The sequence below is a fragment of the Lissotriton helveticus genome, chromosome 8, assembly GCF_964261635.1.
Source record: "Lissotriton helveticus chromosome 8, aLisHel1.1, whole genome shotgun sequence".
Classification (NCBI taxonomy): Eukaryota; Metazoa; Chordata; class Amphibia; order Caudata; family Salamandridae; genus Lissotriton; species Lissotriton helveticus.
In genome coordinates, this window is record NC_136069.1 from 60720943 (window position 1) to 60741441 (window position 20499).

General features: G+C 44.3%; 1 protein-coding gene across 1 annotated transcript in view; it reads right to left on the minus strand.

Moving 5' to 3' along the window:
- Positions 1–758: 758 nt before the first annotated feature.
- LOC144771457 (uncharacterized) overlaps positions 759–20499 on the minus strand; it is a 75784-nt gene continuing 56043 nt past the window's right edge. Inside the window, exons 4-7 of the mRNA XM_078655889.1 lie at positions 16041–16181; positions 5000–5119; positions 3181–3285; positions 759–1163 (exon numbers count right to left, since the gene is read on the minus strand). Coding sequence (XP_078512015.1) covers positions 1081–1163; positions 3181–3285; positions 5000–5119; positions 16041–16181 — 449 coding nt within the window. The 3' untranslated portion in view covers positions 759–1080. The remainder of the gene's footprint in view (positions 1164–3180; positions 3286–4999; positions 5120–16040; positions 16182–20499) is intronic.

Consider the following 20499-nt stretch of genomic DNA (forward strand, 5'->3'; position numbering starts at 1 on the left):
GATCTTCGTACATTTTGAGATCTGTCTTAAACGCTCTTATAAAATATGAATGTTTTTCTAGAAATACAAAAATATTATGCACCACTTCTGCATGTAACCATCTCTGCTAATGTTACTACAATTTAAATTTTACATTTTTATTTCTTTACTGCCCCGTTACTGCCAAGGTTTGCCTGGCGGCGATGGGCAGTAAAAGACGGCTATATGTCCGCCCCTTTAAATTGGATGGGTGGACATATAGCCACTTCTCTGACAGCCCTTACTCCATCGGAGAAGGTAGCTATAAATATATTTATTGCAGGCCTCCTGGTTTTATTTTTTGCATTCTAACTCCAAGGGATCTTAGCATCCAAAATGAAAAATAAACTTTACAGGTGTAAAGCAAGTTGGGTTACTGGAATAATCTATAAAAAGGGCAAGTGATCAAAGTAGGGCATAAATGTAGAATGTGTCAGAGATAAAGAGTTGAGCTGGCTGTTATTGGAAGTCAGATCAGGGTGAGTGTTTGATGTCTATCTGAGATTTTCATGGGGGGGGGGGTGTATTGTTAGTTGAAATCCATAAGGGGAGTTTTGTTGCTGCTATTGGGCACCTTTGTCCACAGTACTTCATCGCCACACTCTTTGGATGCTATGGTGGTCATTTGTCCCCTTAAGAGGTTATCCATTTCAGGATTATGTGGGTTTCTCACTATTAGTATCATGACATTAATGCAACATCATGATTCTTAAAAAAATAAAAAATATTCATTTATTTCCTTTTTATTTTCATTCACTTTGCATGCATCTCCTTTCTATTTTCCCTTATTAAAGCTATTAAAATTAATTATTGTCTACTTGGGGATTCATTATTGCTCCTAATATGAACTCTATCAGATCATTTTTAGCGGGTGTTAAAAAAGAGACCTTTTGCAGGTGAAGATCTCAAGAGGGAGGAAAGAAACAAGGCAGAGAAAGAGACTTCAGAAAATAAGGAGAGAGGCAACCAATGAGGGGGTATCCTGCACCATCCAGGTGCATGGGGGGAGGGTACGCGTGCCCTGAACCAGCTTGTCACACTGACAAGTGAGGGAGGGAGGTTTCAGTTCTCCAGACAACCAGTGCTCTCCTCCTCTGTCATCTTCTCAACTGGGTCTTCATCTTTGCTACCATCTGAACCAGAACCTGGGGAGAGAAACATAAGGAGGAACAATTAGCACAGTCGGTTCTAGTCCTCTTCTGACCTTGTTTGGACTCTTTCACGGTCACACCCCTTCTGCCGTGGTGCAATAGTTTCTTCCAAGTTTTAGTTAGGGACAGTGTTCTTAAATGCTGTACAGAGTCAGTGTAGAATAGAGGATCATCAACCATCCTGGTGTTATTAGGATACTTCTTCCTGTCCAGCCCTTTGCATGCTGGGAGGCATATGATCCTCATGAGCGACTTGTGTCCGGGAAACGAAGTGGGTGGGCAGATGCTCAGGGGGGTAGATGTGGGCAACGGAGAAGATTTAAAAAAAGGAAAAAGAAACAAGAACTTACCTGCCGCCCTCCATTGTCGTGTCTTCTGGGCCCATTGAAGGCCGGCGCAGGCCCCCAGGCTGCCCTGCGGCCAATCCTGAAGCTGCTCTCATGCATGAGAGCAGCTTCAGGATTGGCTTGAGTGCTGTGAATTTGCGCTCCCAGACAGTTCGGGTTGGAGAGAGCTTCTGTGCGCATGACAGTTTGGTTGCCTTAGATGGGTAGCCAAACCTCCATTTCCACCACTCCCCCTCCACTACTGTGACCCTGCTGGCCCTGCCCACAAGACTCAGCACACAGAAGAAAAATAAAACTATAATAAAATGAGTTTTAAAGCCATTTTATTTTTTGTGTGTTTGAAGCTGCTGTCAGTGGGCGGGGGGAGGGGGCACGATCGTCCGCTGTAGCGGAGGAGTGACCGCTACTGATCCTACTGACAATGCAAATGCTGTGAAACTAGAAGACCCAGCAAGCAAAGTGCATTTGCCTAAAAAAAATATTGCATCATAGGGTTTCACCTACAAATTGCATTGAGCTCTGACTTTTAGGGTTTTTACAACATCATAACACATTAAAAGTAATAGTTATATAAACTTGTGTAAACATAGGTTTTCCTATCTAAGAGCCTGATTTATATATTGGCATTAGGCATACTCCATCACTAAGGCAATGGAGTATTCTTACCGCCAATATAATGCCCCACCCACCAAATTTAGAAGTGGGCGGACCATAGTTTGGCCACAGCGGAAACTACTCCACCTCTACAGTAGCCAAACGTCTCCCGCAGAGTAAGGGCCATCAGAGCAGTATCTATATGTCCACTCGCCCAATTTAGATGGAGGCGCATACAGCCGTTTGTTAACCGCGCATCACCTCCAGGCAAACCCTAGCGGTAAGCGGCAGTAAAGAATTTAAAATAAAAATGGAACTACATTTTTTGGTTTTTAAAACAAAAACCCACTTTTGGGTTTTGTTTTAGAACATTAAAAAAGTTTTTGAAATTATACTGTACAGCTCCGTCATGTTTAATGGAGTTGTATGGCAAAATTCCAATACATTCACGAGGAGTCGCTTGATAGAAGTTCCCGTGGTAGAAATGTTTCAGGCTGACCAACATTTCCAGGGCTCGAGTCGGGGGTACACGCGGGTGGACGGCGTCTCCCAACTCTTTTCACAGGGTGGACGCCGTCCCCCCTGCCAAGAAGCTTGGCCCCACAGAAATAAGGTGAAGGTCTCCCGGTGTAATTTTCAGACACTGGGACATGTTCCGCAAGTGACGTCACGAGGTCATTAGCATATTGTCAGTCCCCCCTCTTATTTTTATAGGACTTGTGCCCTGGACATTTCCAAATTTGGCAGGCAGTTATTCCATCAGGGCGATGAAGTAGTTTACTCAACCACCCTTATGGAGTACAATGCATCTCCCAAATTATAAATTAGCCCCCAAATCCTACCAATGAGTGATAAAGCACTGAGGATAGAGATGGTGCAGTAGGAGTTGCCCTTTCTAACCACTCCAAGACCTTCACCATCAAGGCAGATATGTGTATTCTTTCATATTTGATAGAGAAATTTTGAGTGTAACATAAATAAACAAATATCCTGCAACTGTCTCATGAGGGAATCTGCTTGCTGTTCGGTGGACATCTTCATTTACAGGCTGTGGATTTTGAGTTTTTTACCTGCCGCACAGCTGCCCGGTCTTTTCTCGGTTGCATCGTTTCCATCACCTTCGGACAGCAGGTGGTTCTGACCTGGAGGATTCGGGAACTTAAAGCCATCTTCCTCTAAGGAGAGACAAAAAGTCACAGAGATGAAATATACATGGAAAATGTGACCTTTATTGTTGCTCTTCACAGATGTTCATTGATCTGGGGCATGGCTATTTAAAAATAGACTCCAGGAAGTCACTCTGCTACAGAGCATGTTCTGTGTCCTCAAAAGAGTTAGGGCTAGATGTAGGTAATTGAAATTTACAGATTCGAAAATACCGAGTTTTACCGATTCGGTATTTTTGAATCGGTAAATACTATGTGGGTAAAAAATCGGTAAAAAATACCGAATCGTTAAGATTCGGTATTTACCGAATCTGTATTTACCGATTCGGTAATTGCCATTCATTCCTATGGGCCTGGAGGCCCATAGGAATGAATGTCAATTATCGAATGGGTGAATACCGATTCGGTAAAATAGGGAAAGAGTCAAGGCTGGTAGGGTGTCATGTTGACACCCTGTTGCACCCCTGAATAGTGCTGGTGTGCACATGTGGCATACATACATGCCCTAAGGGCATGTGTGTCTGCCACATGGCACCGGTGTAAATGCACACATTTGCATTTACAGAGGTATTCCTTATTTACCACCAACTAATAGTTGGTGGTAAATAACGAATCCTTAAGGCACAGAAGCACTCTTCAAAGTGCTTCCTACATGTCATTTACCGATTCGGTAAATACCTAATTGGTAAATACCGATTTGGTATTTACCGAATCAGTAAATTTGCCACCTACATCAGAAAAGCCTACTACCAGTCGGTAACGGCCGATTTCGGCCGATACCGACCAGTAATAGCCTTCCTACATCTGGCTCTTATATGTCCTCCTGGAACAAGATGGCTGTCTTTACTCTTGAACTCTGATGTGGAGAGGGCAGGACTGTTGCGCATGTGATTATGTAGTGTGATCACACTCAGAGGTCAGTTAGCTCAGTGTCATATAGGTGTCACCATGAACATGCCTCCAGGGCACACATGCCCTGGACATGTTTTCCCCCCACAAAACTTGCCTTTTCGCCACCCTTTTTATGGCATTATTCTACCATGAAAAGGTCGGTGGAAAGGCAGGTCGGTAAAGGAACAGTGATGGCGGGATCCAGGATCCTGGCAGAGATGGCAGTCTTGTGTCGGGCTTGGGGAGGTTCGACTGCGAACGATGTAATCGGGTGGTCAGACCCACCAGGAGGCAGCGGTTGGACCGCCACTGCGGGTATGGCGGACTTGGGACCACCGTTCTCATAATCAGGCCCTAAGTTATCCAGAAAGAAGTTTATCACATCAATTCTCTAACTATAGATGGGAGAGTGAACCCACTGAATACGGAATATCTACAATGTTTATAGTGAATTTCTAATAATATTATCCTAATATTGTTGGTCATTGGCAAACACTGGCTTTATTTTGGCAGCTTCATGAAACTGACATTTTCTAGAGTATTATAATCTATGTTGGAAGGATCTGTATGTAAAATGAATAGAAAAAGTATGTAAAACTAAAATATTTCCTTACTCTGATCTACCAGATATCAGAAATTAAAATGTTCTACATATCTCCCTGGTGGCAGGTCCCCTTTGGCATCATTTCACTGTGGAGAGGTTGATCCAGTGGCCTAATGTCTTGCATCACTGCCTAGTGTGTGGAATTTAGAAAGAAAGATAGGAGGCACATCAAGCCAACATAACTGTATCCTATACTATGCAACTACTTTAAAGGAGACCCTGTCTTACCGGGGGCCGGTTTGGGAGACGCCTTGTTGGTGACTGAAGTGGTCTCCTCCACTGCGTTGACTTCTTCGGCATTGAGCTTCTTTTCTAGGTCCACAAAAACAGACCCCATTTCAATATCCTCTGCATCAAGAGCTAAAAAGTCAAGAGATGAGACATCAGGTAGCAGAATAGGAAAACAAAGTAAAAAGTGGGCACTAAAAAGCAAGAAGAAGGATTTTCTGAGGTTAGAGTGTCAATGGCGGCACTCCCATGACTGCAAAAGAATACATTGGCTTTCCGAAATTGGAGTCGACCTTCTGGACAAAAAGGAATCTCCTCGGGGTCATTCTCGTGCACCATCTATTCATTTCAACACTGTTAGGTCAAAGCCTCATTTATGATCTACAAAGTTCTTATCTGAAAAGTCCTATTTTTCATGTCTGAGTCCTAAGTATCCCCATAGTGAAGTGAGGGATTTTCTCATAATTTTGACCCAGTCTTGTTCATGTATTTGGCAGTGGTGAATAAATATTATATTCTAATCTGGATACAACACAAGTAAGGGAACGTTTGATCCATTCCAGATGTTCAGGATATCCAAATAAGATAAATATAAACAACTATTCTAAATGGAGCTCCATAGTCAGTTCTTATTCTGAACATATAGGCTCATATTTCCGTGGGCGGAGCGTGGGTGTTCCATGCACCCACCCATGGATTTTGGCATATTCTCAGATTTATCATGAGCGGTTGACCTGGGAGTGCGTCAAAAAGCTACACCTTTCCAGGGGAGCCGTAACGAAGAGAAATATCTTTATTTCTCCCTGTTTTTTCCTCTTTCTATGTGTGGTGCAGCCTCTCTTGATTGTTTTTGTGCTACAATGCAGGCACCTTTGCACCAGAGTGCAAGGGTGCCGGCACTGGCGCTAGGCAGCCACGGTATACAGCCTTTACAACGAAACTTTTACAACGAACTACCATTACAATGCAACTTTTACAACGCAAACCATTACAACGCATAGCGCTGGGGGGCGCTCTAGGATAGGGAATAGGTTTAATGTACTATCCAACACCTTCCCTACTATCCACGGGGACTGGAGTTGGAAAAGTAAATTAAACTATTCACTATCCAGCGCCCAAAAGCATTATGCGTTGTAATGGTATGCGTTGTAAAACTTGCGATGTAAAGGTAGGCTCCCTCAAACTACCGACCGATCATGCGGTGCAAAAAATAATAGCCCGCCTCGTATTAGGTAGGATTCAGGAATGGATTCAGGATTTTGATATTCTCACACCTCTGCAGGCAGGCTTCCGGTCCCATGTGAGCACTCTCGACCAAGCATTCCGCTTTGTGCTCCTATATTGGAAGACAGTTGTTTTTGGGAAGGGCAAGCTGTACGCAGCCTTTGTGGACCTAAGGTCCGCATTCGACCTCGTTCCTAGGTCCAAGCTGTGGGAATGCCTATTGAAGCTGAGTATGCCCGCTGTTCTGGTGCGACTTTTAGTGAATTTACATGCCCACACTTTTGCACAAGTACGTTGGGGTAAGCCTGGGGAGGTTACGGATAGATTCCCATTTTCTAAAGGTGTTAGACGAGGGTGTGTTTTGGCCCCTACTTTGTTTTCCCTATTTATTAATGGGGTCACCAATTATTTTGTGAACCACCCCACGGATGCTCCCACACTGGCGGGGATGAAAGTACCTCTGCTCATGTTCGCGGACGACACCCTGTTAATATCTAAGACGAGGCAGGGTCTCCAGCAGGCCCTGTCAAGATTTGAGTTGTTTTGCCGCGAGCATGAGCTGGAGGTTAACATTTCCAAAACAAAGTTTATGGTGCTGAGAGGGACATCTCCAACTGCTGCCAGGGTTTCAATGGGTGGCACCACCCTTGAGCAGACTACGCTATTCACATACTTAGGTGTCACTTTTAGTGAAAACCTTAGTTGGAAACCGCAAGTCGAGCTCTTGGCACTCAAACATGCGCAAATTGGAGGAGCTCTACTCAAAGAACATAAAAGCTCCTATATTCGGCCAATTTCCCCGCTCATGAAAATTTACGTCACAAAAATTTTGCCCTCTGTTCTGTAACCTGGATCCCCTAAAGGTGGCTCAAAATAAATTTCTTAGGGCGGCGATTGGACTACCGAAATCATCTCCGCGCATCCCGCTTTTGTATGACCTAGGGTGCCAACCAGTGGAAGACCTAGCGAGATTCAGACCTCTAGCATTTTGGCGGCGCTTGTGACTACACCTGAGCTGCTGCTCTACGCCAAAGCATGCCTAGAGGTAAGGAATTTTCTGGGCTCTGATAAATTAGGATGGTTCAAAGGGGTAAGATCCACTCTGTGCGCCATGGGACTTGGTGAATTATGGCACAACCCTGACTCGGCCACCTTTCCACACAAAAAGGAGCTGAGAAATTTATACTGGGAATGGGTTGTGGGCAAAAGACACTCGGAAATGACAGGAAGTTCTTTAACAACGACATTTGTTCTTTTGAAGGATGTCTCTTCCTTTGAAAAGTACTGGGATGTCATCACCAAGCCCCAGGATCGCAAACTTTTCCATCAACTGAGAGTTGGCTCGTTACCACTGAGGTGCCTAACTACATCATGGGGTAAGGGAGGGCCAGAGCACTGTCCACTGTGTATAAGGCAGGGCGAAAGTGTGTGTCATTTTCTTTTTGTTTGCCCCCTGTATGCTGCCCCTAGGAAGAAGTGGCTTCGTCCACTATGTAGAAGCCTGGGCACTCGTTCAGCATCCATAGCCTGTAGAATCCTAAAATCTGATCTATCGCCCTTGATAGTAATAGGGGTTGCAAAATACCTAGGTTGGGCTTGGACTCTACGCTTGAGGTTGATTAACTCGCATTAAGTTCCCAGTTAATTAAGCAATAAGGTCCCAACTAGACTGCGTCATTTTGTATTAACTGTCTTTTTTCTATCATGTTTAATTTTTAATTCTGCAAAAGAAGTCGTGTATAAATGATTTAATTCTGTCTTAGTTCATGTTTTTAACTTCACATTAAGTTATTTTTTTAAACAAATTGCCGTGCACTTTAGAAATGAAGATATAATGTTGGATGTGTAGCATGTCTTTTAAGATGAATAATCGAATAAAGACTTCTTTTGACTTGACTTGACTTGGTAGGCGTTGTAAAAGTATGCGTTGTAACGTTATACATCCGGCAGCCACACGTGCTTCAACGCAAGGAAAGGACAGGAATGCACCATATGATGTCAAATACAGCACATTTCCCTTTCACGCAGCACAGCAAAGGGGCTTGCTGTGTTGCGCTGTATGAAAGTTTGATAAATATGTCCCCTAGTATGGATAAAGCCATCCTGGGCACACATTGGACTCCCTTTTGTCAATGTATCTAACTGCAGATATCGCTTGCAAATACAGATTTTCACAAAATGGCATCAGGAAATAATAAATCACAAATACAGATTTCAAATCCCAAAAATATAAAACCCTCATACAAATCAATTATTCCATACGCCCTTTGTCTAACGGAGGCTGTTGTGAATTGTAGTTTATTATTGTCCTAGTAGATTCATTCCCAAGACAATGGTGGATGCCAAAATGGACAAACCAAATGGCATACATAATAATAATAATAATAATAATAATAATAATAATAATAATAATACAGTCATTTGTAAAGCGCGAACAGCTACCTCCCGAAGGAGGTGTCCCGGCGCTACGCATACACTTGGAGTAACGAGTATGTATTGCTTACACCGGCAAAGGCTGGTGCAAAAGTGCAGCAATATTTAGAAAAAACCTTGCTTGACCACAAGTACTTGGAACCTCCCAAAGATTGCATTCTCCTATGTTGAGACCCTCGCAAAGCCGTGGATCTGAGGTAGGTTGTAAAGTGCCCGGTCCCCTGCAGCGGCTGATGTGATGGAGGGCTCTATGGGGGTCAGTGAAGCACCATAAAGACAGGTGACCTGGATGGCACAGGAGTCTCAGGTGGCAGGCCAGGCAGATATAACACCTGTAAAATGTACATTTAAGATTTCAGTGCATGGGAGCTCTTCGGAAGAAGTCGAATTAGTCTGCAGCGGTGCCAGATCTCTTAGCAGTCCTCATCTATTATGTCCTGTGAGACACGTTCTAGTGTTTCGACAGGCATAGAGTTTAGAGCCACTCCCCTATGGGAGTGGGCACCCTTGCACCCCCACACTCATCCCTCACAGGCGTCACAAGTGACGTTAGCCTGCTAATAAAAGGGCCCGAGTGCACATGCTCGTGGCCAGTTAACAGTACCCCAATCCAGTGTCCGCGTGGTCATTCATTCATTATGTGGGCCTAGGGCCCAGGACATAACACACACCTACAAAGCAATTTTACAGTCGCAAAGATCAAATCAGAGCTTTTGCGACCGTAAACTGGCATTTTTAAATGTACAAAACCCAAAATGGTGTTCCGGTGACACTACTGAATCAAAGTTTGGGTTTGAGAGTAAATACCAAATTGGTATTTGGAAGAGGTGTGTAATAGATGTCCCACCCAAATACTGATTCCTTAAATTATGCATTAACATTTTGCAATCCTTTCCCCTTTGTGAATATGGGCAAAACATTTTTGAAGCAGGCAGCGGTCACTGTGACCACTGGCTGCTCTTAAAACTTGGTTGTAAAATGTAGCATTATTGTTTTTTAAACACATCCTGTTTTCCCCTTAGGTAAAATGGTTGCATTTGAAAAACAAAAGATAGCTTTATTTAAAAGCAATCATTAACATGATGGTCTGCTGACCCAAGCAGGATACCGTGCTTGTGACTCTAACCAATTGTAGGGGGTGGCAATCTGCGACATACCTCATGCATATTAATGAGGAGGTCGAATTGTGACGTACTACGATTCTGTATTTTGTGAAAAAAAACGATTAGTACATAGATTATTTCCCAAAACACCAATGCATTTGGTAGACGTCAGGGCACAATTTGCGACCACATCTACTGAATACTTTTTAGTACATTCAAATAAGAAATCGCAAATGACGAATTGTTGCTATTCGCAGTCAATGATTTCTTGTTTGGAATATTAATTCATCAGGCCCCTAGTATTCTCATTAGAAGTGGTCCCAAGTGACAGCTTTTGATTTAGAAATTCACCCACAATGCCTCTCACGTTGGTACATGAGAGACGTCCTCGGTGCCTGGAGTTTTTTTCTGAAATTTGGTAGGAATAATATTAAAATGATGCTGCAAGATGAGAGGTGGACCCTGTGACCGCAGAGTGTATAAGAGAATGGTCAGTGGGGCCTCTGTGTTCTCAGGCTGGGATGTATGTCATTACCACGCATGCTTTTACAACGCATGCCTTTACCACGCAACTTTTACAACGCAAGTCGTTACAACGACTTGCGTTGGGGGGTGCTGATTAGTGAATAGTTTAATTTACTATTCCAACTCCAGTCCCCGTGGATAGTAGGGAAGGTTTTGGATAGTAAATTAACTATTCCCTATCCTAGAGCGCCCCCCAGCGCAAGTCGTTGTAACGGCTTTTGTTGTAAAAGTTGCGTGGTAAAGGTACTGCGTTGTAAAAGTTGCGTTGTAAATGCTGTTTACCTCAGGCTGAGTGAGACATTTAGGGGCATATTTAAGAGGACCTTGCGTCAGGCTTGCAACACACAATTTGGAACACGCACAACGCACACCTATCAGTCATATTTATGAAGCCACGCAGAGCCGCATTGCGTGGCTTTGAATGGCTTTGCATGGCTTCACAAATAGGGAGCAATGAAACGCAGCGCAAATCGCTGTGTTGCATTACTCTGTGCAAGGGAGGCGCTCCGTAGGCATTGCGTGGGTGTTCCCATGTAACACCAATGGATTTTGACGCATTTCCAGATTTGCCAAATCTGGTAAACCTGCCAATGTGTCAAAAAAGTGTTACTCCTCCCCAGGTGAGGCGTACCGAGGAGAAATATCTTTATTTATCTTCTCCTTCTTTTTTCCTCTTTCTAAGTGTGCTGCAGCCTCAGAGGATTGCTTTTGTGCAGGCAGCTGTCCCGCTTGATAAAAAAAAATCCTGCCTACAACACAGGCACCCTTGCACTATGACACCAGCGCCACGGAGGACAGGAATGTACCGTATTTGATAAATACAGTGCATTCCCGCCCTTTCACTGGTGACTTGCTGCACTGCCCTGTGCCACAGTTTTCATAAAGGTGCCCCTAAATGTAAAACTGAGGAAAAAGTTGGAGAAGTTCCACAGAATGTTTACGTCCGAAGGAGAGTTCTTCTGTGTCCTTAGAGGTGTTAGCAGCGGAGAGTAAACCCTCAGGTAGTGGGACTGAAAGGAAAGGGTTTCAAGGTCCCATTGAGTTGTTTGGTGGATATGTCCAGGGAGGGGTAATGACCCGAGGGTATTGTTATCTTCTCTTTTTTTCCTAAATAAGCTAACCATGGCGCGGCATTAGATGACAATCAAGGAGCATTGGTACGTGCTACTGAATATGTATGCAGTGTTGTCTAACAAAGAGTCATGACAACTTGGTGTTATGTTTTGGGTATACAACCTTTACAACGAAACTTTTACAACGAACTACCATTACAACGCAACTTTTACAACGCAAACCATTACAACGCATAGCGTAGCGCTGGGGGCGCTCTAGGATAGGGAATAGGTTTAATGTACTATCCAACACCTTCCCTACTATCCACGGGGACTGGAGTTGGAATAGTAAATTAAACTATTCACTATCCAGCGCCCAAAAGCATTATGCGTTGTAATGGTATGCGTTGTAAAACTTGCGATGTAAAGGTAGGCGTTGTAAAAGTATGCGTTGTAACGTCATACATCCTATGTTTTGTGATGCGTAAAGTAGTTGCACTAAAGCTACTATAACCACCTTAGAAAGTTAATTACAGGGACTCTTGGCTTTTATGTCTGATGACGTAGTAATCAAGTGGAGCCAGGGCTTTAAGTGGGCGGGTCTGTGGGGGTCTGAGCACCCCCAGTTTTTTTGAGGGGTCTCTAGGGGACTCTATTTTCGGGCCTCAAAGGTCAAAGGTAGGGTGACCAGACGTCTCGGTTTTTGTTGGTGTTTCGGGTGATCATGCACGCGCACTGCTTAAGCAAATCAAGCTAATGCGCTCCCAGTGCCCCTGGCATCCCCACACCAGCGCGATCAGAGGCGCAACTAGAGTGCCCACAACTCCATGGTAGTGTGCTTTCATCGCACCATTGTGTCGATCAATGGTGACTCAAGTGGGATCATTTATCATCTTAAACCACTTGGTGTGAGAAACTGCCTACATTTGTATCTCTCTTCTTTGCTTCTGATCATGGGAAACTTGCCTGTAAAAGTCCAGTCAAACAAAAGTTAGACGTGAAATAATACAAACGTGTTTGCACAGAAGGAAATATCATGTGACCGCATCATAGCGAGGATGTGACAGCCCTATTTTGCAAGTGTGAGAACAGCGGCTGATTTCATGCACCGCGACGCTGGCCTGCAGCATCGCCCAGTTGTTTGGAACACCACAAGCCTCTCGGCGTGTTTACTGCCAGGGCTAAAACCACAGAGGGGTCTATTTAGTGTCCTGGCAACAAGCACCCACTGGCAGACCCACGGGGCGACGAAGGGGAGGAGGGAGCATTTGCACAGTTGGACAAAACGCCCGTGGGCACAGTAGTAGGAAGTGTGGAGATGCAGGGGCTCTAAGAAGGGGTGAAAAAATGACAAAGAATCATTAACATGCAAATGGTCTTTTAAAGACCTGTGAAGTACTCGGGTGCGGCTGTGTGTGTGCCTGGGAAGCTGTCTCAGCCTGGGCTGCCACACAGAGGGGGCGGGGCTCTGAGGAGTCCTAGAGCTGACTGCTTGTCAGAGCAGGGGGTACTGCTACACTAGTTATCTTTATTTAGACCACGCCCCTACTTAGATAGGCCACGCCCCTTCGAGGTTTGCCCGCCCCTTTTCCCTTTTAGAGCACCCCCAGTTTTTTTCCCACTTAAAGCCCTGAGTGGAGCCTCTGCGTAGAAGACTTTTAATGGTTATTGTAATCTACAAAAAGACAAATATTAGTGTTCCTGTCCCTATCTGGAGGTTTCCATCTCCACGTAATTAGTGATTTCCAGAGTTGAATGGGAAATCCCAGCAGTGTTCTTCACACACACACTGACAAAAAGAACTACTTGCTCCCCGACGGTAATACACTCGTTGTACATAGTTGAGTGGAAAATAAATATACTGCTTTATAACCAATGTTAAAGGTGTGGCCAGCGGTTCTCAAAACCCACTATTGGTGTACAGTTGCAGATTGTGTGCTCACTCTTCCCTCTGGTGCCTGCTCTGTGTAACTGCAGTGTGCTGCGAAAAGAACTTCATAGGGTTGTTCCATGAATAATAATATGTTCGTTCTCCTGCTGTTCATGTGCACAGATAGGCCTTCTCATGGCTTTAAATAAAATGGACTCCAGTAGAGTTACTCCCTGGAAACAGAGAGCGCCACATCCTCTCCTGGTTTTGTTTATAAAAGTTTCGCATTTTCATGGTGTTGGGCTAGGGACCTAGTGAGGGGGTATGAAAACAGGTTCTTGTTAGGTGGAAGAAAGAGGGACCCTTCTAAAGGGACCCTTGCAGACCTGTAACAAAACCAGTTTGCGTGAGAGTTGAGGTCTGCTTAGAACAAGCAGGCGGCCCCTGGGTGCCACAGTGTCAGACCGTAGGACAGGCAAACACATTGGAAACTCTCTGAGGGAGAGCAGGCTATCACTGACCCGCCACATTTAGAGAGACAGGGCCGGCTTTAGGCAGTGCGACCGGTGCAGCTGCACTGGGTGCTGACCTGGAAGGGGGGCACTGGGTTTATCAATAGCGCAAGATTTAAAAGCACCTGCTGCAGAGTTCCTTGTGCATCCAGCTTTCAGGCAGCAATAATAATATCAAGATAACACTTGTACTTCCTACTAGAGAGAGAGATCAGAGTTTTGTCTAGTGGCAGTATTGACTAGCCATAAAGTATCACAGAGGGTTAATATGCCTGCTGCAAAGAAAAGATCTTTATTTTATGTGGATAGCTGAGTGGATTAATAAAACCAGCCTTTACCAGCACTTTAAAACATATGAGAGAGGAACTGTGGAGAAATAAGGGGCAATTTTGCCGGGTGGTATTGAGGGAATCCAAGGAGGAGGTCATGGGCGGGGGCACCAAAAAATATTGTCACACCGGGCACCACTAGTGCTAAAGCCAGCCCTAAAGGCAATGACGACAGTCCATGTGTTTTTGTAGCCCATGTCCCAGCTCCCAATCAAGACTGTGATAGGTTTAATTTTCCGATGCCCCGCCCACTTACACTTACGTTTATGAGTTAGCATAATGTGTCTAACCAATGATATATTCATTTGTGCATTTACGTTTATATTCTCAATTTCAATATTCATTTATACGTGTGACATTATTCAGTTTTCTTAGCTTAGCCTGTGTGCCACCGTTTTGGAGTGCTTCTCTCCGTTTGCGAGTCGCACTCGCTCACCCCTCCCGTAGGAATAGAAAAACCCTGAACGCAGCAGTTTTCATTTCTTGGCTAACTGTGATCGAAACTACAGCAAATTCCTAATCTGTGATGTTCCCATGTGCTGGAGACGCTGAGGCCTGGCTCCGCGGCCTTGGGCCGAGATAAGCAATGTTGCCATCGCAGGTGCAGATACTTCCTGTGTGAGGCCATTGTTCGCTCTTTCAGGGATCCAGTACTTTTCCAGTATGGGCGTGTTTTATCCTACTGTATCCTGTTATAATGTATTGCTGTGATGAGATGAGGCAGTCCTCTCGGCGCACTCTTAGGGGTGAGGTCGGACAGGGCCCTCTCATATAGGAGTTTGTGGCCTAATAAAATATCCTGTTTATTCTTCTCCACTGTCCGGCTGACTTATTACTTGGTAATTATAGGTGAGTGCGGTGAGTCACTCGGGTGGATTTGAACCACGCTTATCAACTGACTGGTGAAATGAACCTTATCACCATAGCGGATCAGTGTAAGTTAATGTGGAGCTTTGGTACCAGAACATCGAGGCCTGAATATATATTACAAAGATATTGCCCAACTGGAGTAAATAATAGAAAATCTACACCCAATCAAAAGAACTGATTTTGAGTGGATAATATTTATGACAAATAAACAATGTGGAACTAGTGTTGAGTAACTAAGTAATGAAAATGATTTTGCCTTGTGTGTGCACTGCCGGTGAGCATTGTCATGGTGAAGAATGAAAAGGACAGATGTGCGTAACCTGGGGGACGTACCTTCTGAGTGTTGAGTTTGTAAGAATAGTGCTATGTCCAAGTTGGTGATTTTAGGTATGGAGACATCCCTTTGTGTTTGCAGACAATAAATGGGTGAGGTCCGTGCCTTTAGACTTTAATAGATAACCGATAATGTTGACTTGGCTCAGAACTAAAACCTACCCATGAGGGCTATACATAATCTTGGGTACTTAAGCTGAGCACATGCTTGGTCACATCAGAATCGCAGGCAGTGCTTAATTTGAACTGGTGGTTTCCGGTGCTCGGCACCGGTACTTGATTTGTCAACACCGGCACTCATGATAGTCTGCCACATGGTTGTGCTGTATATCTAATTTGAAGATAAGCAAAACATCAGCTGTTTATTAATTCAATATACTTAAAAAATGACTGATATCTGCTGGCTTAACCATTCCTTTAGCTTTCAGGGCCTGGAATAGTCTGAATTGTCGCTAATAATCACTAGCAGCACTGGCAGGGGCAATAGGTGGTACAAGCTGCCAAGCTGCAATGACCTCCTGACGAAGACCCAACACTTGTGTTTTTACAAATCAAGAACTGATCGCAGGATTGGGGTTAACCTGGGGTGGATTTATCCTGAGTGAACGCATCACAGCCAAGGTGGAAAGAATAAACTACAGTTTTATTCGCCTCTCCCTCAGGAGCAAGCCAGAATGATCTACAGTTCCAGAGGAAATTCATCTCTATGTAAAGCTCTCTGCTTCTCTCTAACATATTACTGACAGAGGACTTGAAGGAATGTTCATCGCTGAAACAGTAGGGTCCTTACCTTGGTCCAGAGAGAAATGCCGCGACCTTCTCCTGCAGCAGCAGCATGTGATGGACAACACCACCATGGACAGCAGAAAGGCACCTCCACCGCTTGCAGCCAAGATGATGCTGTAGAACAACCATGAGCTTGACGTGTCTTCTGCGTGGAATGGTACAGAGTGATTACGACCAGACACCCCTCCTAGATCGCTCTTTCGTCCGCATACACATATTGGTACACACCCTCTTTTGCTAAAGCAGCAATATCTGATGACTGTAACTGGAGTTTGGTGATGGTGGATCCCTACCCATCCATCCTGCATCACCTTAGATTTGACCGGCAGGTTTGTAGCTTCAGGGGTGGTGGGGGTGGGGTGTTACACACTCCTTAATAAATGTATTTTCTGATAAATAGTTGGTTACAGGTGCTTTCACTTGGGTATAGTGAGGTTTCTATTGGATTTCACCAGGAATGTTTCCATACAAACAGACAAAAAACTTAACGCACACACTCTCTCTCCTTCTCTGTTTTGAAAGTCTTCAAAAAGGTTGATTACTTTACAAAATATTGTATTTTAACATTATATGCCTGCGTGATTGTTGGAAAATCTGATGCTCACACCTCCCCAATCTTAGTGAGCAAGCTACACTCCTGGCGGCCAGGTTCTGTGTGAAGAAGATCTGAGATGTATGACTTTGTAATATGTCAGTCTTTAGGGATATGGCTGATGCTGGTGGTCTCTTCCAGCGCGTTGTGTTGAAGAGCAAGAATGGGGCATACAAGCCTTCCAAGTCCTGAGGACTTTGCTCAGTGTAACCATGTTAGGCGTTTCCGATTGCCACCGCCTCTCAAATGTGCCATGCCAAGGATCATGGACAGCCTGAGGATGTTGAACAGCACAACCAGTGAGAAGCCATCAGCCACAATTCAGACCCAAGGGAGGAATTCTGGCCATGAAGGGCAACACCGGTAAAGAGTAACTCAACTTATCAGAAGAAAATATCAGCACTTCTGATGCAGATCAATCCAGCTGACGCCCCTGACAAGTAGATATCCGCATATGGCTACATCAGTTGTAAACGGGGATGGAAATCGTAGAGTCAGCCGTGGTCTGGATCCAAGAAATTTGTGGCATTAGGTCAGGGTTGGTGCCAGAGAAATTGTCACCTAAAGAGTACCGTAGGGGAACCCTTGAGGTAGCCTTCCTTTCAAAATGTGCTCCAAAGCACTGGCTGTAGACGATCACGGTACGCATGCGTGGATACATGCAGACAAGATCCCACTCCACCTCCAAGAGAACGGTGCAACGCCCTGGACCAACATCACAGACTACCCCACGACATCTTACACGGAGGATGGGAAATAATCTTATCTCATTAGCTCCAAACCCAAGGTTCAGGCGCTGAGATATATGTTGACTGGTCTGTTTGGAAGGCATCCAGGTGGTGTTCAAGAAACATAAAACACGGATAGTGTGTGTCACAGATGGTTGCAATCATCCCCTGTAAAACACTATTGTGAAGAGTGCAAGCTTCCAATCAGAATGTAACTTCTCCACCCTCTTACATGTCAACAACAAGGTGGAGCTCACCATGGTGCCATCCTTGACCAATAGTTTTGAAATTCCTGCTGGCATTTTACAGTGGCTCAACTTTCTGGTGGACCATAAAGACTACAGATGGGCTTCCATTGTTGTCTGAAGTCTTCCTGAGAGCTTCACCACTTTCTTCAGCCTAGCTCTCCTCTGGCACCCTCCTCTGCAGCCCTGACTCACCGCTGTACATGCGTCTCATATCATTGTGCTACCGTGCTACCCACCCCGAGTGCAACATACTACTCCCAACCCACGCCACCCGAACTTCATTAAATAACAAGGCCCTTTTCTGGTCCAAGAGTTGGTTCAATTTTTTAACAACTGTCTAGTAACAGGGTACTTCCTTCTGCAATAGTGAAATCAGAACTGAAAGCATTCTTCTCCAGCAGACAGTCACATGAATATCTTTTGTCCTATTTGACTATCACATCTAAGCAAACTACTTAGGTTAGTTTCCATGCTGTTATAAACTTTCATCAGTGCCTAGGAGCACTTAAATTCCATTCAAGCATATTTGTGAACAAAATATTTTTTTGTTCCTAAATCCACAAAGATGGTCAGTCTGTTCAGTAGAGGTCGACGTTTTGACCTCAAAATTGGACGATGTCTTCATCAGGGCAACATAAACAGTTGCCACCATTCATGATATTGCCAAAGTAATCACAAATTCCCATAACCTCCCGGCTTGGTATAAGGGGCTGCATTTTGCTTCATAATCCCAATATGGAAAAAATCAATTGTGTGTTAATGGGTTGCATGGGTGCTTATCCAGCTGCAAACGACTGTCACGTTTGGATGCTCCTGTTGGAGGCTGACGTCGTTTTGATTCTCATTTTCCGCTGTACCATCTACTGATACTGTAAAGACGCTCCGGCCAGTAGATCTCATTTGGAACACTTATTTTGCAATGAACTTTACTACCCGAGTTCCCAATGGGTTATTAGGTTGCCCAGTTTTTTTTAACACATTTTTGTCCAGGAGTTAGCAAGGAGCTAGTTGACAGTACTCCCCTGGAGCGTTGATTCTTTGGGAGCCAGATGTACGAAGCATTTTACCCCTCCCAAACGGCCTGACTAGTAGAAGGCTTTCTGGCATGTAGTATCCCTATTTTGAAAGTTAGTATCCTATTACCAACTCTCAAAATAGGGTTTGCAAGTTGCTATTAGGAAGGGGTGTGTTACGGGCATCCCTTACTAATAGCAAGTCGCAGTGGTATGTAGGAATGTTTCGCGATGGGGAATGCAGTCGCAAAATATTTGCAGTTACCACCAACTTCAAGTTGGTGGTAACCCATTCACAAATGGGAGGGGGTCTCTAAGGAACCCCTTTGTGAAAGTGGGCAGCAACATTTTTTAGAGCAGGCACTGGTCACATGGACCGTAAAAAATAAAAAGATAGCATTTTGTTTTTATTTTTGAAATGCATCCCATTTTCCTTAACGAAAACGGGCTGCAGTACTAAAAAAATGTATTTATTTAAAAAGCAATCACAGATATGGTGCTCTGCTGACTCCAGTAGGCCACCATCCCTGTGATTATGGCCATTCACAATGGGTCGCAAGTTGCGACCTGCCTCATGAATATTAATGAGGCAGGTTAATTTACGACCCTCTGAGAATCGCTAATAGTGTCAAACACACTGTTGTACATCGCAGTTTGCTATTTCCCAATAGCAAACCGCTAAAATTTGCTATTAGGTAATCGCAAACACGTGATTTTATACATCTGGCCCTTAGATCTTTACTTATCTTTTAGCACTGTTGACCACGCCATTATTCGAATTAAACCCAACAATATATCGGAATTACAGATGTCGCTCTGCATTAAATAGAATCTTTTATTATCATAGTCGAACAGCTTCACTTCTTTCCTTTGACCAAAGCCCACAACCTACAGGGCCTCATCCTCTCTCTTCTGCTGTTCAACATCTACATGTCTATACAGGCATCCTTGGGCACCGCTATGCCAGCAGTCAGGGGTGCTCTATGACATCTATGCAGATAACACTCAGATGATTTTAATCTTGGTGAAGGAATCAGCAGAGTCTCTCTAACTTGATCCATCATCTTTGACAAACTCTCTGACATTGGTATGGTATTGGATGTCAGCTACCTCTTTAAAATTCAACCCTACAAAAACGATGGGGCATATCATCAAAGAGGCGATAAAAAATTATCGCCGCTTTTGCATCCGTTTTTGGACAAAAAGCAATAATAATTTTATTGCCTAATCAGCAAGGTTACGCTATCACGTGAAACCTTGCATTAGCGCCTGCTTTCTGAATGCCCAGCTTTGCATCTCTAATGAGATGCAAAGTGGGCGTTCCAGCCCTGATATAACTGGAGAAATGTCGCTAAGCGACATTTCTCCAATTATCAATGGGCACGCTAACCTGCAGAGCGACAAGCAAAGTAGCGATAACCTCTGTTATCGCTACTTTCCTTACGCCTGCTTCAAGACTGACTTAGCCATGATATCCTATGTAAGGTGGATTATCATGGCTAACTATGCCTTGCCCTATCATCAAGCTATCGCCAAACTTTGTGAGATTATCGCTGGATTTCCAGCGATAATCTCAAATCTGGCAGTTAGCGCTTGGAATTGTATTGCTTTTGAGATAAGTGTTGCTAATAGCATGCTATCTCAGCGATAAATTTCCACGTTACCCGTCGATAATCATCCTAGCGCTACGTGCGCTTAGCGATAATTATCGCCGGTCCTTGATGTTATGCCCCCATGTTATGTTTGTTTTCCTTTGGAGGTGAAACTTTGCCTTGCAGATCGAGCTTGCCCACCTCTAGTGGGAGGGGCCAACACTGATTAGCATATAGTTTGGCCCTGTCAATAAGTAGCATAGAGAGAAAAAGAAACAATCTACTGAAAT